General features: G+C 41.2%; 1 protein-coding gene across 4 annotated transcripts in view; it reads left to right on the top strand.

Annotated features, from left to right (window-relative positions):
- Positions 1 to 24,736, top strand: part of Pola1 (DNA polymerase alpha 1, catalytic subunit) — a 308,468-nt gene that overhangs the window by 4,170 nt on the left and 279,562 nt on the right. For all 4 annotated transcript variants that reach the window (XM_070040692.1, XM_070040689.1, XM_070040688.1 and 1 more), the window contains exons 2-11: positions 2,166 to 2,293; positions 7,038 to 7,134; positions 9,566 to 9,646; positions 14,807 to 14,922; positions 15,366 to 15,428; positions 16,989 to 17,081; positions 17,510 to 17,597; positions 17,845 to 18,043; positions 18,128 to 18,306; positions 24,345 to 24,457. In XM_070040692.1, coding sequence (XP_069896793.1) covers positions 2,166 to 2,293; positions 7,038 to 7,134; positions 9,566 to 9,646; positions 14,807 to 14,922; positions 15,366 to 15,428; positions 16,989 to 17,081; positions 17,510 to 17,597; positions 17,845 to 18,043; positions 18,128 to 18,306; positions 24,345 to 24,457 — 1,157 coding nt within the window. The remainder of the gene's footprint in view (positions 1 to 2,165; positions 2,294 to 7,037; positions 7,135 to 9,565; positions 9,647 to 14,806; positions 14,923 to 15,365; positions 15,429 to 16,988; positions 17,082 to 17,509; positions 17,598 to 17,844; positions 18,044 to 18,127; positions 18,307 to 24,344; positions 24,458 to 24,736) is intronic.

Raw genomic sequence — 24,736 nt, 5'->3', positions numbered from 1 at the left:
TACAGCAGCATACTTAATTACATATAAATTGGCAGTTGTGCTAGGCCTCACCAAACTCATGGCTATTAGGCAGCACTGTCATCTTGACTTGGTTACTGATTCTGTGGATAAATTCTTTTCAGTTATGTGTGTGGGGTGGCCAGTTTATAATGACCAGTGCATGAATGGTTCAAGAGTTGAATAAATGATTATTGAGACCCTCTGGTGTTTCCATAGTTTTGACAAAAGGCTTTGTAACCTTTGTAAAATTTTTTTTTTGGGTCCGGTTGTGGGGTCTGAACTCTGGGCCTGGGCACTGTCCCTCAGCTCTTCAGCTCAAGGTGAACACTCTACCACTTGAGCCATAGTGCCAATTCCAGCTTTTTTTTTTCTGCTTATGTGGTGCTGAGGAATCCAACCCAGGACCTTATGCATACAAGGCAAGCGCTCTACCACTGAGCTACCTTCCCAGCCTCCTTTGTAAATTTTTGTTTCTGGTATTACTGGGGTTTGAACTCATGGCCTTGCCATTTGAAGCATAGGATCTCTTGTGTTTTTGCCTACGTTTGCTCGGACTGTGGTTCTTTTTTTTTTTTTTTTTTTGTCGGTTGTGGTGGGGCCCCGGGGTGGGGGTGGGGAACCTGAATGCTGGGCTTGGTCGCTGTCCCTCAGCTCTTCAGCTCAAGGCCAGCACACTACCACTTGAGCCACAGCGCCACTTCCAGCTTTTTCTGCTTATATGGTGCTGAGCAATTGAACCCAGGGCCTCGAGAATGCATGCAAGGCAAGCACTCTATCACTGAGCCACCTTCCCAGCTCTGGACTGTGATTCTTATATTCATGCTTCCTTGGTGGCATGAGTTACCTCACCTTATCAGCTGAAATAGGGCTTGCTACCTTGGTAACTTTTTACCTGAGCTGATGTCAAGCCATGATCTTCCCAATCTTTACCTGAGTAGCTGGGATCATAGCCATAAACCACTTGCCTTAATCTTTGTAATTTTTTCTTACTATCATCCTATAATGTACCTGACAGGCCTTGGAATCAATGACAGAATGAACTTTTCCCACTGCCATCATTTAAAAATTTCCCAGTTCTTAGCTGGGTGCCGGTGGCTCATACCTGTAATCCTAGCTATTCAGAGGCGGAGATCTGAGGATCACGGTTCAAAGCCAGCCCAGGCAGGAAAAACCCTGAGACTTATTATCTCCAACAAACCACCAGAAAACCAGAAGTGGCGCTGTGGCTCAAGTGGTAGAGCACTAGCTTTGAGCTGAAGAGCTGAGGGACCTGTGCCCAGGCCCAGAGTTCAAGCCCCAGGACCAACCAAAAAACAAAAAAATTCCAGTTCCTAAACTAGTTCTTCTTTGTAATTCATGTACTCTAAACCTCTGTTAAGACATATGTTACTTCTCAATAAATATTGTTTTAGAGCCAGTTGTTACATATTATTATCCCGTTATTAGAGTGTAAGTTTTCTTGAGTATAGGGACTTTGCCTTTTTAATCTTTATATCCCTTTTATCATCTAATACTTTTCAAAGAGCAGATGCTTCTTAAATCCTTTTTAGTGTTAATAGAACACAAAATGAATTGTCCTTTCATGACCTTCCAGATTACTTGTGACCTGTCATTTCAAATGGGAAGGTTATAGACAAGCTAATGATTGGTTTCTCTTCTCTAATATTTTTATGGGGCTAGCAGTTGAATTTAAGGTTTCCTGTTTTTAGAGGAAAAAATAATGGTGGCTTCAGTCTTAGAGAACCTTTCTGAAGAGCCATAAGATCTGCATACTTGGCCATGAGCTTTGTGAATCACTTTGCTTTTTTTTTTTGTCGGTTGTGGGGCTTGAACTCTGGGCTTGGATGCTGTCCCTCAGCTCTTCAGCTCAAGGCTAGCGCTCTACCACTTGAGTTACAGCTCCACTTCTGGTTTTCTGGTGGTTTATTGGAGATAAGAGTCTTTCTTGCCCGGGCTGGCTTTGAACCGCAATCCTCAGATCTCAGCCTCCTGAGTAGCTAGGATTACAGGCGTGAGCCACCGGCCGGCTTCACTTTGCATTTTTAAAAGGATCCATTTGTATAATATAAACATTGTGTATTATTATTATCTGCAAATGTTTGTTTTTGAGGGAAGATGGCTGACAGTTTTGTAGCATCTCATGTAAACCTGGATTTTCTTTCCAGCTGTGTCAGAAGATTCTGGGAGTCTTGTAGCTTCTCGTGCCCGGAGAGAAAAAAAATCAAAGAAAGGGCGCCAGGAAGCTCTAGAAAGACTGAAAAAGGCTAAAGCTGGTGAGAAGTATAAATATGAAGTAAGTAACCCCTTTTTAAAATTTCTCTTACGCTTTATTTAATTCACAGATTGCAAATAATCTTATGTCACCTTTGTCACTGATTAAAAACAATCATGTTTTAAGTTTTTTAAAATAATAGTAATAGTAATTTCTTTTTTTTTCTTTTTTTCGATTGGTTGTGGGGCTTGAACTCTGGGCCTGAGCTGTCCCTGAGCTCTTCAGCTCAAAGTGAGCACTCTACCACTTGAGCCACAGCGCCCCCTCTGGCTTGTTCTGTGTATGTGGTACTGAGGAATGGAACCCAGGGCTTCATGCATGCTGGGCAAGCACTCAACCACTAAGCTACATTTGCAGCCCTAAATACTTTCTTAAATAGAATTGTTCTTTCTAATCTTATTTGTAAGGGGAGTGGCAATGGAGACTTGGGTCTTACTTCTTCTACATCCTGCTTAGAAGATTAGATCTGATGCTTTTTGGGCCATTTTCTTCTACTCACTGTTTATAGCCCATCTATAAAAACCAGAGTTGCCACCATCTACATAACAGTTTTATCTTGAGTGTTCCTTGAGAATCTTAACTGCCAAGGCTATCAAGTGATTAACTAAAGACTAGAAAATAATAACTAATATACTTTTTGAGCTAACACACTGTTCTAAGTGCTTTTACCAATATGTTTAGTCATTTTAGTCCTTCCAATAACCATATGAAATTAGGTAGTATGGTTATCAACATTTGGCAGGTTAGATAGATTTGAGCACAGGAAGTTTTAGTGATATGGTGGCAGAACCTTTATTTGAACCTAGGCAATTTGGCTTTGGAATATTCATGTTTAGCCATGGCCTGTACTGTATAGGGCAATTAGAAAAATAGAGGGGGATTTTTTGCCATTTGGCACCATTCATTTAAGTTAAGTGAGACAACCAGATCATAACGGGTTGCTAAAAGGATTACAGTGAAGCAGGAATAAAACATTTTTTTAATGTAGGTACTTCTATAAAGGAATTCTGTGAGGGCATTTGAAATGTTGGCAAAATGTGGCTAATTTCCCTTTGTACTCTGCAGTATTAATTATATTGCTCTAGGAATTCATGGTGAGCAATGGCAATTTTTTTTTTTTAATTTGCAGTACTAAGGATTGAAGTTGGCCTTTGCTAAATGGGTTTATCTACCACTCGAGCCATGCCCCTAGCCCTAGCAACATTCTTTTAATTATTTATTTATTTATTTTTGGTTGGTTTAGGGGCTTGAACTCTGGGCCTGGGCGCTGTCCCTGAGCTCTTCAGCTGCTTTTGCTCAAGGCTAGCACTCTACCACTTGGACCACAGTGCCACTTCTGAGGGTTTTTTTTTTTTTTTTTTTTGAGTAGTTTATTGGAAATAAGAGTCTTACTAAGTTTGCTTCCTGGGCTACTTTTGAACTATGATCCTCAAACTTCAGCCTCATGAATAGCTAGTATTATAGGTGTGAGCCACTGGCACCCAGTTTACAAACTATACTTTTTAAAAAGAACATTCGCTGGGCGACAGTGCCTCACACCTGTAATCCTAGCTATTCAGGAATTTGAGATCTGAGGATCGCGGTTCAAAGCCAGCCTAGGCAGGAAAGTCCGTGACACTTTTTTTTTTTTTTGTCGGTCATGGGGCCTGAACTCTGGGTCTGGGTGCTGTCCCTCAGCTCTTCAGCTGTAGACTAGTGCTCTACCACTTGAGCCTCAGCCCACTTCTGGCTTTTTCTGCTTATGTAGTGCTGAGGAACTGAACCGAGGGCCTCATGCATGCAAGGCAAGCACTCTACCACTGAGCCACCTTCCTAGCCCCAGTCCATGAGACTCTTATGTCCAATTAACCACTCAGAATTTCAGAAATGGTACCGTGGTTCAAGTGGTAGAGCACTAGCTTTGAGCAGAAGCAGCTCAGGGAGAGTGCCCAGAGTTCAAGCCCCAGGACTGGCAGAGAGAGAGAGAGAGAGAGAGAGAGAGAGAGAGAGAGAGAGAGAGAGAGAGAGAGAGAGAGAGAGAGAGATGAGAGAGAGAGAGAGAGAGAGAGAGAGAGAGAGAGAGAGAGAGAGAGAGAGAGAGAGGAGAGAGAGAGAGAGAGAGAGAGAGAGAGAGAGAGAGAGAGAGAGAGAGAGAGAGAGAGAGAGAGAGAGAGAGAGAGGAGAGTCTGTGTGTGTATGTGTGTGTATGTGTGTAGTTCTTTAGGCTGGAGATGTAACTCAGTGATAAAGGGCTCTCTTTGTATGTGCAAAGTCCTGGGTTCCAACCCTAGCACAGCTAAAATATAACAGTTAAAATAATTTTTTTTTTTTTTTTGGTCAGTTGTGGGGCTTGAACTCAGGGCCTGGACACTGCCACAACCTCTTTGTGCTCAAGGCTAGTGCTCTACCATTTAAGCCATAACACCACTTCCGGTTTTTGAGTGGTTTATAGGAGATAAGAGTCTCACAGGACTTTTTTTTTTTTTTTTGGGTCCGGTAGTGGGGCCTGAACTCTAGGCCTGGGCGCTGTCCCTCAGCTCTTCAGCTCAAGGCTAGCGCTCTACCACTTGAGCCACAGTGCCACTTCTGGCTTTTTTCTTTTTGCTTATGTGGTGCTGAGGAATTGAACCCAGGGCCTTGAGCATGCAAGGCAAGCGCTCTACCACTGAGCCACCTTCCCAGCCCTCACAGGACTTTTCTGCCCAGGCTGGCTTTGATCTTCGATCCTCAGATCTCAGCCTCCTGAGTAGCTAGGATTACAGGCATGAGCCATCAGTGTCTGGCTCAAAATCATTTTCTAAAAATGTTCCATGATGTCTTGGTGGTATTTAAGTAAATTTCTTAAGTAAAAGACAAGCTATGTCTTCCACTAATAAAAATAACTGTGCTACCCTTCCAAGAAAATTCGTCAGCATAATCATTATTAATTGGACTTCTTTGTTTCTGGATTATTAAAAACTTAATTTGCAGCCTGAGGATTTGGCTTAGTGGTAGAGTACTTGCTGAGCATGTGCGATGCCCTAAGGTTTGAGTCCTAGTGCTATAAAAAGTGACAATAACCCCCTTAAACCCCAAACCGCTCTTTATTTAATATGGTAGGGTAAGTAGCTTGTATTATTCAGTAGTAAAAGGACACATCAGCATTTGCCAGTGATACCTGTAGAACAAGTGAAAAAAGAGTTGAAAACAAAAGCTTGGTAGGTATGGTAGAAATCTAGTGGTCTTCCCACAGTTGGAAACTGTTTTTTGTCTTAGTGCTTCAGGTAGAATTAGTTGTTTCTTTCCATACCTCATTTGAAAAAGTCAGAACTCTTCAGAAACTGGGACATTTCATTTAACCTTTCCACATTTTAAGTTTATTATCTTTAAAAACATAATTTTATTGTCATTTTTTATTATTATTATTTTTTTTGTGTCCAGTCGTGGGGCCTGAACTCTGGGCCTGGGCGCTGTCCCTTAGCTCTTCAGCTCAAGGCTAGCCCTCTACCACTTGAACCATAGCGCCACTTCCGGCTTTTTTTCTTTTTGCTTATGTGGTGCTGAGGAATCGAACCCAGGGCCTCATGCATGCAAGGCTAGTGCTCTACTACTAAGCCACCTTCCCAGCCCCCAATTTTATTGTTATTATTAAGGTGTTGTACAGAGGGATTACCATTTTACAATTCAGGTAATTGTTTACATTTCTCTTTTGGACAATGCCACCTCTTCCTTTGCTTTCCCCAGTTTGCCCCTCCTGTCCCTGCTCAAAAGAAATTGAGGGATTTTAATCAGATGTCTATGAGTTCTTGCTAACTGTCACATCATCTTTTCATCTGGGAAGTCTGTGATGTGTCACCATGTACAGCTGTAGCATTGGTGTGCATCTGTTCCATTTGTGACTTTAACTGCAGAGATGGTCTGCTTTTTTATTCATACCTGGCAGCCTTGGGATTGGAGGGCTTGCTTCTGGTCTTTCAAATAGCTCTGCATTAAAGTTCCTCCCTGTGCATTTTTTTTTTTTTTTTGCTAGTTCCTGGGGTTTGAACTCAGGGCCTGTCTGTGAGCTGCTTTTGCTGAAGGCTAGCACTCTACCACTTTGGGCCCCAGTTCCACTTCTGGCCCTGAGTCTCAGGGCCTTTCCTGCACTGGCTTTCTTCTAAATGCTATCCTCATCTTAGCTTCCTGAGTAGCTAGAATTATGGGAGTGAGCCCCTGGCACCTGGCTCCAGTGTAGATCTAAAACCTGAGAATGATGGGGATCCCTAAACCTCCATTTCTTGATGGCTTGTAGAATACAGAATATGCTTGTTTTGCTAATATTTGTAGGGATATGAATGAGGGAAAGTTTCCTTTGAATTTTAGTTGAGTTATTAAGATTATTGTGTACTTGCAGCTCATCTATCAGTTAGTGGGGAAGGGTGTGGTATGCCTTTCAGGTTTGCTAAGTATAGGAGAAATCAGTCTAGAAATCACAAGTGAATAATCCCCAAAGCAGCTAATGAAGAATTGGCTATAATTCAGTTTGTTTTTTATGAAGTAGATGAGTAATTGATGGTGTGACAAGTGTATTATGCTAATGGAATCATTTAATATCTTATGTTAACACCCACCTAAAAGGAATACTAAGTTAATTGATGTCTATTTAAGGAAAACCCTGTGGTGGTGTTGAATGTCAGAACTCATGATTTGGTTGCAGCTATTCCGTCAGGCTGCCATTCCAGTTTCAATTTGACATTTTTTTTTTCATCAGAATTGTTTAACACTTTCACTTCATTTGAAGCTTTTTCTCAAACTTGTATAATGGCAGGTCGAGGACTTCACAAGTGTTTATGAAGAAGTTGATGAAGAACAGTATTCAAAGCTGGTTCAGGCACGCCAGGATGATGACTGGATCGTGGATGATGGTATGTGAGAGGAAAACACCCGGCAGGCATTGCATTAGTTGCTTCTTGAGTCCAATGTGGTGAGGTTGCTGCTTTGCCTAGGTAGATGCAGTACATTGTTAGGAGCATATTTTGGTTTGGATTTTCTTAGTTATTTGAGGATAAGGAAGCAGAACAAGAGGAAGTTGACTAGTTGAAATTTTGGAAGATCTAGGCATGATATGTAGTATCAGTACTCCAGAAAATGGATGTAAAGGAATTGAGAGAATGTGTGAGACCCAGGATCAAATCCCTGACAACAGCAACAAAATGCATTAGGAGGCCTAGAAATGTGGTTTAGTGGCACAGTACTTGCCTAGCATACATGAAGCCTTGGGTTCCATTCCTCAGTACTACAGAAAAAGCTGGAAGTGGTTTTGTGGCTCAAGTGGTGGTAGAGTGCTAGCCTTGAGCAAAAGAAACTCAGGGACAGTATCCAGGGCCTGAGTTCAGGCCCTAGGACTGGCAAAAACAAAAACAAATACAAAACTGATCAGGGGCAAATGTGTCTGTGGGGCCCATACACAGCCCAACAGTATCTGGAATGAAGGGATATAAGTTCAAGTTCTATCGTTTGCACTTTTCCTTGGACAAATCGGTTACTATCACTGAGCCACATGCTTTCCCCATGTAATATGGAGATAAAACTATGTCCTAGAGTTCCTGTGAGGAGTACACAGGGTTGTAAGTGTGAGTAGAAAGCACTGTGAAGAATATATGGGGTAGGTGTGAGTAGAAAGCACTGTGCAAAGGCTGGCTTTGGTGGTGTTGTATATAGTTCACTGGTTACTGCTTGTAGGGTCTGACTTCTTTGGCATGTGAGTACTGACCACAGAATGGGATGCAGACTGTGCTGCTACTAGACTTAGCTAAACTGTTGGTTTTCATTTGTAGATTAGGGTTTCTTCCTGGGCTTGTTGTATTTTTGATTCTTTTTTTTTTTTTTGTTGTTGTTGTTGGTTGTGAGGCTTGAACTCTGGGCTTGGGTGCTGTCCCTGTACTCTTCAGCTCAAGGGGAGTGGTCTACCATTTGAGCCACAGCACCACTTCTGGTTTTCTAGTGGTTTTATTGGAGATGAGTATCTTGTGGACTTTCCTGCCTGGGCTGGCTTTAAACAGTGATCCTCAGATCTCAGCCTCCTGAGTAGCTAGGATTACAGGTGTGAGCCACCGGCACCCAGCTTTGATTCTTTTTGTAGAGTAAAACTGCCATCAGAGAACCTTTGGTGGTGAAGTATTTTTTTAAATCTTATTGGCCAAGTCATTTCCCTATCTGTAGTTCTTTAGCTATATAGTTCACCTACCTATATTCAGTATATATCCTTTGTTTTGTCCTTTTTTATGTGCTAGTAGTGGGGCTTCAGCTCAGAGCCTCACACTCTCACTTGATTCTTTTGCTCAAGGCTGGTGCTCCACCACTTGAGCCACACATCAATTTTTTCCAGCTTTTTGCTTGTTAATTGGGGACAAGAGTATCACCAATTTTTCTGTCCAGGCTGTCTTTGAACATTTATTCTTAGATCTCTCTGTCTCCTGAGTAGATAGGGTTACAGGCAAGAGCCACCCACCATCCCCTGGCTTGCCTTTGTCCTTTCTTTGACTTCACATCTGTTGCGTGGATGCTGTTGCTTGTCTAATACCTATTTGAACAAGATTCTGTTAAACTTAAAAATGGAGCAGGCCAGCCGGGCGCTGGTGGCTCACGCCTGTAATCCTAGCTACTCAGGAGGCTGAGATCTGAGGATCGCGGTTCAAAGCCAGCCCGGGCAGGAGAGACCGTGAGACTCCTATCTCCAATAAACCACCAGAAAACCGGAAGTGGCGCTGTAGCTCAAGTGGTAGAGCGCTCGCCTTGAGCTGAAGAGCTGAGGGACAGCGCCCAGGCCCAGAGTTCAAGCCCCATGACCGACCAAAAAAAAAAAAAAATGGAGCAGGCCAGGAGAACATCTGAATAGGTATGAAAAATTTTTGGCCAATTGAGTGAGTGAAAGGTTGAGTGACCGTATTTCAGTGTGTAGCCAAGTCTGGCTTTGAACTTTTTTTGTGTATGTGTGTGTGTGTGTGCGCTCATTCTAGGGCTTGAATTTAGGGCCTAGACACTGTTCCTGAGCTTTTGTGTCAAGGCTGGTGCTCTATCACTTTGAACCACAATGCCGTTTCCAGCATTTTGGTAGTTACTGGAGATAAGAATCTCACAGGCTTTCCTGCTTGGGTTGGCTTTGAACTGGGACCATCAGATATCAGAATCCTGAAAAGCTAGGATTATAAGCGTAGGCCACTGATATCTGGTTGGCTTTCAACTTTTGGTCCTCCTACCCCAGCCTCCTGGTAGAATGGTAGAATTTTAAGTATCACCACTCTTAGATCTTGGCCATTTTTAGAAACTTGATCCTGTTATATTTTATTCCTACAGATGGCATTGGCTATGTGGAAGATGGCCGAGAGATTTTTGATGATGACCTTGAAGATGATGCTCTTGACACCAGTGAAAAAGGTACCTACATTTTGTTTTCAAGAGTGTTATTTTCAGATTCAAAGAATTGTCTAAAAGTTGAGATGACTTGATATTCTGATGCAGGCTGCTTCTGAGAAGGGCCTACCACAACTAGTTTTAGAAAGAGAATATGTCCTAATAGTGAGACAAACATAGCTTTATAGAAAACCAAACATAAGAAATAAAAACATCATCTGGAAATACAATTTTGTGTCTTTATTATCCAAAGAGTTTGGTCTTGTACTTATTTTGAAATTTTTAGTCCTGTGTCATTTTACATTTGCTGATTTTGAGGGCTACAACAATAAGTGATGTCTTAATTTCTACTGAAGTGATGTACTTACAATTTTCGCTCTTTGATAATAGTACAGTACAATAACAAGGTTTAGAACCAGTGTAATCAACTTGCTTTGTTTAATTGAAATCTAAAAAGATCTGAATGAATGTGTCACATTTTCTTAGCTACACAATCATTGGCATTTTTTCCAAGTAAACTAGCCTGATTTAATTCCTGTAAAATGAGAATGGGACAGAGCGCGCTCGCGTGTGTGTTTTGTTAAGTAGTCTTCTACCACCAAGTGGCCAATCAGGGGTCAGCAAACTTGGCCAGCTCAAAGCTTTTTTTTTTTTTTTTGGTCAGTCATGGGGCTTGAACTCTGGGCCTGGGCTATGTCCCTTAGCTTTTCAGCTCAAGGCTAGTGCTTTACCACTTGAGCCACAACACCATTCCGGGTTTTCTTAGTGGTTTCTTGGAGATAAGAGTCTCACTCACTGACTTTCCTGCCCCAGCTGGCTTTGAACCATGATCTTCAGATCTCAGCCTCCTGAGTAGGTAGGATTACAGGTGTGAGCCACCGGCACCTGGCTCAAAGCTGGTCTTTAGTATTATAGTTTTTCAGTTTTTAGTATAGTTCAGAGTTGCACAATTATCACATAATATTTATAGGACATTCTCAGTACCCTAGGAGAAAAATCCTGTTTGTGTTTTGCCCTTGAGCTAAGTTTTGTATTCCTTAAGGGTGTTTTTTTTTAAAGACAGATATAAGGATGAATATGAGCTAGTGTTAGAGAATTCTATTTGGCCACAAAACCTTACATCTGTGCTATTTTGCTGGGGGCCTAGAAATGGACTGGACCTTCCTTTGCAGATTAACATTTTGCAACATTTGTTTTCTCTCCTTCTTCCTAATGGTATACCTAGAAATTTGGTTTTGATGAACACTTTGAATTTCAGCAATGACTTCCTACGAGCATGCTTGTTTGCTTAACTACCTAACCATTATGATGGTATTATCGTATATATTGTTTATAGTACAATTTCTTCAGTTAATCTAGTAATGTCTTTTATAGCTGTGTTTTGAATTGCAGAATCTACTTTTGTTTTCATGTATCTTTATTGTAGTACAATCTCTTTCCCATATTTTCTTTTTATCTTTTCTGTCATTTAACTCTTTAAAGGGAATAGCCTAGTTTTTGTCAGGTCTCCCATAATCTGAGATTTGCCTGATCACTTCATTATGATTAGATTGAAGTCAAATATTTTAGCAACAAGGAAGAGATACTTACCTTTAAATAAATATTGTGGAAACATCTAGAGTAAAGGTGAACTTCTGTCCTTCCCATTGATCCGTATCAGGGGCATATAATATCATTCATCCCTTTATAGTAGATAAGCTGTTTGATATTTTTGTAAGGTGTATTATGTTGGCTTTCTTTTTAAAATTTAATCTTACAATAAGGGTGATGTACAGAGGCATTACAGTTAACAAAAGTAAGGTAATGAGTACATTTCTTGTTGAACAGTGTTACCCCCTCTCGTTTTCCCTCACTTCACCCCTTCCCCCACCCGCCTTTCCCCTGTATTGGTTTTCTTATAAAACTATTGCAACACATACAAATGTGGGCTGATGATTTGAGACTATGTGTATATTCCATTTTCTTCAAGAATTTTCACCTAATATTTTCAGCATCTATTGACTCTCTTTTCTTTATTCTCTTGTCTCTCTCCTCTTCTCTCTCCTCTCTGTCCGTCCACCCCCGCCCCTCCGCTTTTGCTGTCTAGTACATTTTCTCTCTTTGTGGTTTATTTGAGATAAGAGGAGAGAGCCTCAGGGGCTTTCCTGTCTGGGCTAGCTTCCAACTGCTATCCTCAGATCATAGCCTCCAGAGTATCTAGGATTACAGGTGTGAGTCACCAACACCTGGCTCTTTTCTCTATTTTTAAACTTTTTTTTTTTTTTTTGGGGTCCGGTCGTGGGGCCTGAACTCTAGGCCTGGACGCTGTTCCTCAGCTCTTCATCTCAAGGCTAGCGCTCTACCACTTGAGCCACAGAACCACTTCCGGCTTTTTTCTTTTTGCTTATGTGGTGCTGAGGAGTCAGGGCCTCAGGCATGCAAGGCAAGCGCTCTACCACTGACCACCTTCCCAGCCCCATCTATTTTAAAACTTTTTAGGTGGTGCTCTGGTCGGAGCCTTGTACTTGTTATGTTGACAATTTACCCTTTTTAAATTAAAAGAATTTTTTGTGGAATGTGATCTTTTTATTGAACTGTTGGGTTCAAGTGATCCTCTTTCCACTGTCTTCTTAATAGTGGCGTGTGCCACCACATCCAACTCTCCATTTTTATATTATCTCTTAAATTTTTTTTTGTCAGTTGTGAGGCTTGAACTCAGTGCCTAGGTGGTGTATCTGAGCTTTCTTGCTCAAGGCTAGCATTCTTCCATTTTGAGCCACGGCACTACTTCTGGTTTTCTGGTGGTTAATTGGAGATAATGATATCACAGACTGTTCTGCCCAGGTTGGCTTTGAACTGTGATCCTCCTGCTCAGCCTCCTGAGCAGGTAGGATTATAGGCATGAGCCACCAGCCCCCCAGCCCAGCTTATATTATCACTTTAAAAATCTCATTATCAATCATTTTTATGTTGTCATGAATTTCTAAAAAAATTACTGTTAAAATTCAGCACTCGTTTTTCCTGTGTGTGTGTTTGTGTGTACATGTGTGCATATGTGCTGGTCCTGAAGCTTGAATTTTCGGCCTAGGCATTGTTCCCAAGCTTTTGTGCTCAATACTAATGTTCTACTATTTGAGCCACATTGCCAGTTCCAGGTTTTTAGCAGTTAATTGTAGATGAGTCTCATGGACTTTCCAGAACTGGGATCCTCAGATCTCAGCCTCTTGAGTAGCTAGGATTATAGGCATGAGCCACTGGTGCCTACGTAGTTTTCCTTCTGATGTTTAAATAATTCCATATTTGGCCAGTGGGATTCACCTTGAGCTAGTTCCTGCATCCTTTTGATAGGATCCCCAAATTTTTCTAGCATTTCCTAATTTTTAGGGCCAGAAGATGTATGAGGTTTACTTTGTACTCTTGTCCTAAACCTGGGATCAGCTTTCTAATGAGTTCCAGTTCCTTTGAGTGGATAATAATTCAGATCTAGAGGATGGATACTCATTGCTACATGTATTATTATTATTATTATTATTTGCCAGTCCTGGAGCTTGAACTCAGGGCCTGGGCACTGTCCCTGAGATTCCTTTGCTATAGGCTACCACTCTATCACTAGAGCCACAGCCCCACTTCTAGCTTTTTCTGTTTATGTGGTACTGAGGAATCGAACTGAAGGGTTCATGCATGCTAGGCAAGCACCACTAAGCCCCACATTCCTAGCCCACTAAATTTATTATTATGCTATATATTTGTGTAGTAGCTTTTTGGGTCCGTTCGTGGGGCCTGAACTCTGGGCCTGGGTGCTGTCCCTCAGCTCTTCAGCTCAAGGCTAGCGCTGTACCACTTCAGCCACAGCGCCACTTCCAGCTTTTTTCTTTTTGCTTATGTGGGGCTGAGGAATCGAACCCAGGGCCTCAGGCATGCAAGGCAAGTGCTCTACCACTGAGCCACCGTCCCAGCCCCACCACTGGATTCTTGTACATGTTCAATTCTGTGTTACTCTCCTTGAAAATGAAAAATCCTTGTTTTATAAACTGCTTTGTTAAAAGGCAACTCTTTGTATAACTACTTAAAGATAATTTGAAAAAAGAAAAAATAAAGTCTGGGCATTGGTGGCTCATGCCTGCAATCCTAGCTACTCAGGAGGCTGAGATCTGAGGATTGCAGTTTGAAGCCAGCCTGAGCGATAAAGTCTGTGAGACTCTGGTGCTGGGAAGGTGGTTCAGTGGAAGTGGCATTGCATGCGCGAGGCTCTGGGTTTGATTCCTCAGCATCACATAAGCAGAAAAGGCTGGAAGTGGCGCTGTGGCTCAAGTGGTAGAGTGCTAGCCTTGAGCTGAAGAGCTGAGGGACAGCGCCCAGAGTTCAGGCCCCACGACCGGACCCCCCCCCCCAAAAAAAAAATGTTTATCACATCTAGATTATAAAGGAAATTAAAAAATAAAGTAGTTGTAGCCAGGTGTTAGTGGCTTATGCCTGTAATCCTAACTATTCGGTTCATTTTAAAGATTTTTCTTTTAGCCGGGCGCTGGTGGCTCACGCCTGTAATCCTAGCTACTCAGGAGGCTGAGATCTGAGGATCGTGGTTCAAAGCCAGCCCGGGCAGGAGAGACCGTGAGACTCCTATCTCCAATAAACCACCAGAAAACCGGAAGTGGCGCTGTAGCTCAAGTGGTAGAGCGCTCGCCTTGAGCTGAAGAGCTGAGGGACAGTGCCCAGGCCCAGAGTTCAAGCCCTACGACCGACAAAACCTGATTGAACAAAGACTGGAGACATAACTCTTACAAAGATTTCTTTTTTTTTTTTTTTTTGTCGGTCGCGGGGCTTGAACTCTGGGCCTGGGTGCTGTCCCTCAGTCTTCAGCTCAAGGCGAGCGCTCTACCACTTGAGCTACAGTGCCACTTCTGGTTTTCTGGTGGTTTATTGGAGATAGGAGTCTCACGGTCTTTCCTGCCCGGGCTGGCTTTGAACCGCGATCCTCAGATCTCAGCCTCCTGAGTAGCTAGGATTACAGGCATGAGCCACCAGCGCCCAGCTTAAAGATTTTTCTTTTTGTTCCTTGTTTAGAAATTACTTATTTTCATATTTTGCATTGTTAATATTTTTTTCTCAAAGTCTCATATTCAGGGAATGGGTTAAACCAGGATTTTAGTTTTCCATTTTGATTTTTGGCTGCTTTATGTTTCTAAGTAATTTATATTCCAATAGGAAAAGATGGCAGAGCACACAACAAAGACAAGAGAAATGTAAAGAAACCCGTGGTGACAAAACCAAACAGTATCAAGTCAATGTTTATTGCTAGTGCTGGAAAGAAAACTGCAGATGTGAGTTTCACGGTTTTCTTTGTATTGAATCTTTTCTTTCATGCAGTGAATTTAACATTTGTAGATAATGGGTGCTCAATATGTGTTTGAGTAACATTTTCCCAATTTCACTTACTAAGTTAAATTTAAGCACCTCAGTGGTTAGAACTTGGGAGAGAGAGAAGAAAATTGAACAGAAAAGCTGAATTGGGAAATGTTTAATTTCAGTGACTTAGCAAGAAGTCAGACCAGAGAATGAAGATGGAAATAAAAGATAGGAGTTATACATGACAAGTTGGATACAGACAGGTGTTGTTAAAATCTGTGAATTGTAGGTGGAAGTATTCAGTGGGAAATGGGAAGGCAAGGACTGACTAGTTAGGGTCTCCCTTTCTTGGGCATATTGTGTGGGTGAAAAAATTGAAGTCGAGTGTTTTCTCATTTTTTTCCTTTATAATCTTCAGAAAGCAGTGGACTTGGCAAAAGATGATTTGCTAGGTGACATTCTACAGGATCTGAGCACTGAGGTAAGTGAAAGCGTAGGTGTTCTACAATATGCAGGGAGCATAGGCTGAAGAAACAATTCAGTAAATACACAAACAACCTATTGCTAGAATATAAAAAAATGCAAGGACAAGAGGGGTGCTGGTGCTTCAAGTCTGTAATCCTAACTATGTAGGAGGCTATGAGCTGAGGATCATTGTTTGGACCCATCCTAGGTAGACAGATCTGTGAGGCTCTTATCTAGAGGTATGCGGCAAAAAGCTGAAAGTGCAAGTGTGACTCAAATATAGAGCACCAGCCTTGAGCGGGAAAGCTAAAGGAAATTGCCTTGATCACTGAGTTCAAGCCCCAGTACTGGCACAAAGGAAAAAAACACAGAGTAATGCCATCACAAAAACCACACAAATTTAAAAACAAAAACAAAGCCTTTAAATTAGTTTCTTCTTCTTCTTCTTTTTTTTTTTTTTTTTTTTTTTTTGTCGGTCGTGGGGCTTGAACTCTGGGCCTGGGCGCTGTCCTTCAGCTCTTCAGCTCAAGGTGAGCACTCTACCACTTGAGCTACAGTGCCACTTCCGGTTTTTCTAGTGGTTTATTGGAGATAGGAGTCTCACAGTCTTTCCTGCCCGGGCTGGCTTTGAACCGTGATCCTCAGATCTCAGCCTCCTGAGTAGCTAGGATTACAGGCGTGAGCCACCAGCGCCCGGCTAAATTAGTTTCTTCTCACCATTTCAGATGAGTGGTTTCCAGCTGTTACAACTGTGTGGTTATGTAGGTAGGGTGGTGTGGGTGTATGCTGGAAGTAGTAAGAATACACCTAGGAGTTGCTACTGTATATGTTCATTGCGTGTGTTCAGTTGCTATAGTGTATGTTCCCTAAATAGATTGATGCCTGATGATCTGTACATTCAGACATGGGATCCTCATCCTAAATTCTAAGTGGGAGTGAAGGAAGTCAGTGAGCTATCTGTGGTAGGATTGGAACAGGCTTAGCTGTACCACAGATTCAAACATTTGCCATTTCTCATAAAGGCTAAGCTCTTATTTAGGGATGTCCTTATTTCTAAGCAATTGTTGATTAAAATGAATAATGCCAATGCTATACAGTTCTTTCTTAATAATTTAAAAATGTACTATAATGGGAGAGTAAGTGAAAGTATGTTAAATTTTAAAAAGAAAAAATTGGTGAGGGGTGGATTCAATATCTATTCTGGTTTTCTAATGATTTCTGTACTATTGTTGCTATAGTAACCACAGTGCACGAACATAGATCCTGGGCCGGGGCTGTGTGTGTGTGTGTGTGTGTGTGTGTGTGTGTGTGTGTGTGTGTGTGTGTGTGTGTGTGTGTGTGTGTGTGTGTGTGTGTGTGTGTGTGTGTGTGTGTGTGTGTGTGTGTGTGTGTGTGTGTGTGTGTGTGTGTGTGTGTGTGTGTGTGCGCGCGCGCGCGCGCGTGCGCGTGGGTGCGCGCTGTGGCAGGGAGGGAAGGAAAATGCTTTACTTACTGGGCTTCAGTGGGTGAAGTAATGTACTTTATCTGTTATGTGGTAAACCAAGTGTGACAGTCAATGTCTGTCTTACACTTTCAGACATCTCAAATAACTCTCCCACCCGTAATAATATCAAAGAAGAAAAGATCCACTGGAGCTTCTCTGAATCCTTTCTCTGTGCTTACCCCTAAGGTAAAGTGTGTAGAGATAGCTTTAGTCTTGATTTATGGTATTGGATTACATTTATTTTATTGTTTATGTGAAGGACATGCTTTAGGATTTGTTTTTGATTTTTATTTTAAATTAGGACTACTATTCAATATATACTTTCATGTATTTCAGAAATAGCATGTGCCTGCTTTTTTTCACAGCAAATTTTGTAGTAACTAGTATGTATTTATTATAGGTATTACAACTGTGCTAAATGCAATAATTTTCTTCCTGGAAACAAGTATTTTTTTTATAAACCTAGGTAACAGTAAAATAATTGAAGCTGTTGTGTTAATAATACATGAAATCTTTCTATAAATGGGAACTGTCATTATCTCTGGTCAGGGTAGGACAGTTGCGTATTTTTAGTATGTAGGTCTAACTGACTAAACATTTAAAAATGTTTACAGGTATTTCCGTCAGGGAAAACTGCTTTTCCTGCCCCCAGGAAGGAGCTATCATTAACTCCAGTTCCTTTTAAACATGCTGAGGTTGCTGGTAAGTCTGACGTCAGGCAGAAGTTCATAGGTGTTGAACAGTTGCTGTCACAAACAGAGGCTCCATGATAGGGGAAGTGGAGGTGATTTTGAAAATACTGTGATGCCAAAGCTAAATGTGACGGATTTAAATTCATAACAGTAAAAGTTAACAATGTAGGAAAAGGGCTAGTCTGCAATTTCACTGTTAAGTTCTTTTGTGCCGTATTGCACCAGCATGTGACAGGAATGTATGATGCTGCCTATAGGAGATCAGGTGCACTCAGAACATCCAGAAGAGGAGGCGTCAGGTGCAATGGAGTTTGAAGATGATGACTTTGCTGAGCCCATGGATACTCAGAAGGTGGACATGGAGCCTGTGGCTGCCAAGACTTCGGACCAAGAGAGTGAACCCACAGATGGGGTGAAACATGAGTCAGATCCTAGGAAAGGGACCACATCTTGCTTGTAAGAGCATTTTATGACTTTACTGGCACGTAGCACTCCAATTATCCTGATGGATTTTGATTTTTGAAAATATGATTTCTGCAGAGGAAATTTTCTCCCAGATGTTTCTTGTTGGGACATTGATCTAGAAGATGACAGCAGTTTCTCAGCTCAGGAAGTCCAAGTGGATTCCAGTCACCTCCCATTGGTGAAAGGGGCAGATGAAGATGAAGTATTTCAGTTTTATTGGCTGGATGCTTATGAAGATCAGTACAGTCAACCAGGTAATCTACGCTAGGTAGACATAGGCCCTGATTATGGGGTAGCACTTTTTTTTGCCAGTCCCCAGGCTTGAACTCAGGACTTGAGTACTGTCCCTGAGCTTTTGCTCAAGGCTAGTACTCTACCAATTGAGCCACAGCACCACTTCTGGCCTTTTCTGTTTATATGGTACTGGGGAATTGAACCCAGGGCTTCATACATGCGAGGTGCACACTCTACCACTAAGCCACATTCTCAGCCCCAAAGTACCTTTTCTTAGAAATATTTTACTGTATGTAATTGGCACAGGTTCTGGCCTTAATCACTTGCATCATAGTAGAGCAGTATTTATTCATTGTAACATGTCTTAGTCACCCTCAGTCACCCTGATAGAGAACTGTGGGGTGAATAATCCTTAAAGATTCCAGGGGCTGGGAAGGTGGCTCAGTGGTAGAATGCTTGCCTTGTGTACATGAGGCTCTGGGTTCGATTCCTCAGCACCACGTGAGCAGAAAAAGCTGGAAGTGGTGCTGTGGCTCAAGTCGTAGAGTAATAGCCTTGAGCTGAAGAGCTGAGGGACAGCGCCCAGGCCCAGAGTTCAGGCCCCATGACTGACCAAAAAAAAAGATTCTTATTCCAAATATGTGGTTTTGGGATATGTTTGTAGTATACCCTAGATGTACCTGAAGTTATAGGAATGCACTTTAAGTGGAATCAGGGACCGAGGGAATGTGCAAACTGGATAAATTCCCTATGTAAATGGAACTTACATTCTGTTGGCATGGACATGGGTGGCAGGAAATTAGTACTAAATAAATTGGTAAATGCTATAAAGGATATTAGTTGGAGGATGGTTTCTCTTATATGTGGAAGCTAGAACTAATTTACAGATGTATAACACATGGGATTGTATGCAAGTGTACTCAGTTGTTTGTTTTTGTTTTTTTTTTTGGTCTGTCTTGGGGCTTGAACTCAGAGCTTGGATACTATCCCTGAGCTCTTTTGCTCAGGGGTAGTGTTGTTTCTTGGAGCCACAGCGCCACTTCTGGTTTTCTGGTGGTTCATTGGAGGTGCAGTTTCCTACCCTGGTTGCCTTTGAACCACGATCCTCAGGTCTCAGCCTCCTGAATAGCTAGGATTACAAGCATGAACCAGCAGCTTCCAGCATTAATATACACAATTTTATTAACTGAAGCATGGCATTTTCAGGGGAGAATTCAGACATTGTAATTCTCTACAAAAACTGACTCACAGTTCAACAAAATGAATCCCAGGAAATGGTACTTAAAAGGTGGGAGAAATCAAGAGGAGGATGTCAAGAGGAGGGTAGATGAATGAAGAGAGAATATGGGGAGTGGGGATGCAGTCAAAGTATTCACAGCATATCCTATGAAATTAAGATTGAGGGGAGAGATTGAGGGGAGAATATGTAAGGGTAACATTGATCAAGATGTATTATATTCATAAACCAATTTGTAGAATGGTAACTACTTTGTACAGCTACTTAAAGATAATCAAATAGAATGAAAAAGAACAATGGTTAAGTGTTAAAAGACTTTACTTGTAGTGCAGGTGGGTGGTAGTCTCATAATTGTTTTCATGTTAACAGGAACCCTCTGATTTGTGTGAAGAATAGGCTTTGTGTGAATTGTATGTACATGTAGATGGGTGAGATAGGATGCAATTGTGGAGGCCCTGGAGATCAGTCAGTCCAGGGAAGAGATACCCTGGAGGCTGAGGAGAAGGAGAGAAGTTGAGACATTTAACATGTATTTTTAAAGACTTGTTATTAGCATACAGTAGTTATACAAGAGGGAGGGGTTTTCATTGTGACATTTCCATACATGTATATGATGTATCCTAACATTCTCATCCCTTTATCACTCTCCTTTGTCCCCTTCCCCTTACTTAAAACAGTTTCAGCATTTTTCATTTAAAAATTTTTTTCTTTGTCAGTCATGGGGCTTGAAATCTGGGCCCGAGTGCTATCCTTGGGCTCCTTTTTGCTCAAGGCTAGTACTCTGCCACTTGAGCCACTGTAGCACTAATGGCATGTGATTTTTTTGGACATAAGAGTCTCACGGACTTTCCTACCTGGGCTGGCTTTGAACTGAGATCCTCAGATCTCAGCCTCCTGAGTAGCTAGGATTATAGGCATGAGCCAATGGCACCGTGCCATTTTTCTATTTTTATACATGCCTATAAGGTTTTCACCTTCTTCATTCACCTTCATTCACCCTTTCTTCTTCCATTGGTGTCTGCTTCCCCCAAAAGCCTTTTACTCTCCTGTAATTTTTTTAGTATGTATTGTACAGCGGGATTTTACCATTGTATTTTACACATGTATATATTTCAATCAGAATAATCCCTTCTATTGCTCTTTCCCCACCTCTTCCCCCTATTGTCTAATGGCTTTCAATGAGATTCCTTATGCCATCTTCATACATAAATGTATTGTATTTTGATATTGTTCACTCTCCATTTCTCTTTCCCTTTCCCTCACCTTGTTTCCCCAAATAATCCCAAAGTTATGATCAGGTTCAATGTTATATACATAAATATCAAAAGCTAGAAGAGAGGGACTGGGAAGGTGGCTCAGTGGTAGAGCACTTGCCTTGCATGCCTGAGGCCTTGGGTTCGATTCCTCAGCACCACATAAGAAAAAAGCCGGAAGTGCTCTGTGGCTCAAGTGGTACAGCGCTAAGCCTTGAGCTGAAGAGCTGAAGGACAGTGCCCAGGCCCAGAGTTCAGGCCCCAGGACCGGACCCCCACCCCTTAAAAAAAAAAAAAAGCTAGAAGACAGTTGGAGAAAATGACCAGTCAACAGAACAGAAGTGCATTAAGTTTAAGAATTCATAGGGGTGACTTACCAATGAGGGATCTTGCTGTCATCTCCTTGTAGGGGAAGATAGAATTGACACAGGAAGTGCCTAGAATGCCCCTGTGATGCCCGAAGTGGTTCATTCTATTTTGAAGTAGGATAATTTATCACAAAAGATTGTCCTTGAATTGAACAGATTTTTCTCATGGTTGATTCTGGGTCTGTCTGTGACTAAATTGAATATCTTATTACACTTTTTTTTGTACTAGTACTGGGGCTTGAATTCAGGACCTAGGTGCTGTCCCTTGGCTTTTTTTTTTTTTTTTTCCTGAAGGCTACTGCTTGCTCTACCACTTGGGCCACAGCTCCACTTGGGGTCTTTTAGTGGTTAACTGGAGATAAATAATCTCATGGAGGGCTGGGAAGGTGGCTCAGTGGTACAGTGCTTGCCTTGCATGCATGAGGCCCTGGGTTCGATTCTTTAGCACCACATAAACAGAAAAAGCCGGAAGTGGCGCTGTGGCTTAAGTGGTAGAGGGCTAACCTTGAGCTGAAGAGCTGAGGGACAGCGCCCAGGCCCAGAATTCAGGCCCACAACCGACAAAAAAAAAAAAAAAAAGAAAAAAAAAAAGATAAATAATCTCATGGACTTTTCTGCCTGGGCTGGCTTTGAACCTTGATCCTCAGATATCAGCCTCCTGAGTAGGATTATAGGCATGAGCCACTGGTGCTTGGCTGGACAGCTGTATTTTGAGATCAACCAATTTATAATATATAGTTGAATTCCTGATATTGACCATTGTCATTGGGTAGGCCTTTTTTGCTTTGGTGGTGCTAGTGATTGGACTCAGGGCCTTGTCAATGCTTAGCTGTGCTCTGCTGCTGAGCTTCACAGCCAGCCCTAGGAAGTATTTGGCAATTAATTTTTTTTGAAATGAGGTTTTCACTATGTTTTCTAGGCTGGCCTTGAACTCTTGGGGCTCAATCCACTTCGCTGTATTGGGCTCCCAGGTAGCTGGTACTCTAAGTTTGTTCCACTCTGCCCAGTATTTTTTTTTTGTTTTACAATTGAGTTAGTAATTTGTTATAGGTCTGTCATCTGAATGCTATAGTAAAATGAAGTTTTTAGTGCTGGAGAAGGCCTCAGAAATTAGTTCATAGCCAGGCATCAGTGACCTATGCTGTAATTGTAGCTACTCAGGAGGTTGAGATCTGAGGATCTCAGTTGGAAGTCAACTTGGGCAGGAAAGTGCATGAGACTCTTATCCCCAATTAACCACCAAAATGCTGGAAATGGAGCTGTGGCTATATTGGTAGAGCACCAGCCTTGAGCACAAACAGAGAGATAGCACCTAGACCCAAAGTTCAAGCTCCAGGTCCAGCAAAAAAAGAAAGAAAACCAAAAACCAACCAAACAAAAAACCTATATAGTTCATCTACTTATGAGGAAAAGGAGGCTCCAGGGAGTGAAGTATTTGACCCTTTAGTGGTAAAAGTCTGAGCTTCTCACCCTCAGTCTACTTTTCTGTCTGGAGTACTTCTCAAGTTGTAACCTAAGCAGTGGTACATCTTTCTCTGTCTTCTGTTTTTGATGCCAATGGGTTAAATAAATAGCTTACAAAGTTCTTTAATCTCAGAGGGTTGAACAGTTTCATCGTGATAGTTGGTAATGATCACTGAGCTTTGGAGAAATCAATGCAGCTAATAAAAACGAAGTACTCCCAAAGACCCTGTTATTGTTTCTCACTTTCTTACAGATTCTAAGTCAGTCAGTTGTTGCTGAATGTGGCATAATTATGAAAAGAATCTTACTCTTTGCATATGGGAAGATATCCTGTCTTCATTACGACTTTTTCAAGGTTGAATAATCCTACTGCACCTGGTTTCAGCTAGTAACTTTGGGGGGAATGTAATCTTTGTTTACCATGATCTTTTTGTGGCAAATGAGGCATAAACAGTGTCAAATGTGTTGCATGAAGTGTGATATTAGTTTGACTGTAAAATGAGCTATTTGAATCTTTGAATCCAATATTAGGGTCTTTATTTTTCTTTGCATGGAATTTTGTTTTTCCATCTTTAGCTGTTGTGAGGATGACTTCTAATTTTCTGAACTACTGTGATTTTTTTTCTTTAAATCATCCCCACAGTCTTTTCTTCCCTCTCCCTTATCCCCCTTTGCTTCTCCCCCTCCTTACTGAAAATCACACAACTCTTGTGTGAGTTTTAATCATCTGCAGAAATGAGAACCTGTAGATGGTCTTATTTGTACCAGGATGAGTGACAAAAGGAAACACTGATGAGCTGTCTTATGAAACTGCGGTAATTGTTTTTCTGCACAATAACCTTTGCATGTGTCACAATTTTTGCAGTGTTTCAGATAAGTGGCTGAGTTGAGTGGTTATGTTGATTACTGCTGTGTAATTCACAGAGCCCAGGATTTTGCACAGTGACCATCCCTTGGGCAGGTGATCAGATCTTTAGAGTCCTTTCTTGATGGCCAGTTTTCATGAATAATGACTTGATATTGAGAACAGGCAAGTTTTTATGTTGTGGTATTTATTATTTAGGGATTTCAGAAGGAAGGTGTCTGATTAAACCCTTGTTAAACTGAATTAGAAAAGAAAGGACTATTATTAATTCTGCCTAGCCAGATATTTTAAGTAGCTTATGAGATAAGCAAGGGTAAAATAGATTATAGTATAACCCTATTAGGAGTATTTACTATTACATGCAATAAGATGAGATAAATTGTTTTTCTAAATATAGGTTTGCATACAGAAAATTACTGATGTTCCATTCTTAGCCTGATACATGAATATTAGTTTTTATCAGTAATTTCAAATACTAAGAAAAAAATTGTGAATTCTCAGATTTGTAAATTCTCATAAGATGCTTTAAATAGAAAATTTGTTGGAGAATACTTTGCTGGTTTGTTTCTCTTAATCTGGGTAATCCTAGTCATAGAGATAGTGTTTATGCTAAATTAGAATTATTCTGTTTCCTTTTTCCAATGGTTACATTGTATATACAATTCTGGTAGTGTGAATGGTGTTAAGTACTGAGTAATGGACTTATCTGACTTAGGGAGTGGATGGATAGCAGATATATATTTTCTGTTCAAATGAGTAACCATGAAGGCATAGATAATGTGGAAACATTCAGTTGTGCATTTATTTTGACCTTTTTCATTGCATATAATTGAAATGTTTCATTTCCCATGGTTTTTCCTTATTTTTTTAGGTGTGGTATTTCTGTTTGGCAAAGTTTGGGTTGATTCAGTCAAGACCCATGTGAGCTGTTGTATCATGGTGAAAAACATTGAGCGAACGTTGTACTTCCTTCCCCGTGAAATGGTAAATGTTAGCGATAAGCTTTTAGTTCTCAGTGATTGTATATGACATACATTCTGTATTCTGCCAACTCTGCCAACTTTGCCAACTCTGTCATTCAACAGGGTATGAATTTTCTATAACCCTGATTCTTTTGTCTGACCACTAATTGTCAACAATTTCATTAGAGGTTGGGAAAAGTAGAAAAATGAAGTGGAATTGAGTTTTTTCAAGTTAGTAAAAATGTCTGAGTTTTAATATATAATACTATCTTTTCTCTTACTCATTTACTTAATTATGAGG

This window comes from Dipodomys merriami, unplaced genomic scaffold (genome assembly GCF_024711535.1).
Source record: "Dipodomys merriami isolate MVZ:Mamm:240054 unplaced genomic scaffold, mDipMer1.0.p SCAF_3, whole genome shotgun sequence".
Lineage (NCBI taxonomy): Eukaryota > Metazoa > Chordata > Mammalia > Rodentia > Heteromyidae > Dipodomys > Dipodomys merriami.
Note: the sequence above shows the minus strand (reverse complement) of the source record. Positions and strands in the feature narration are given on the sequence as shown.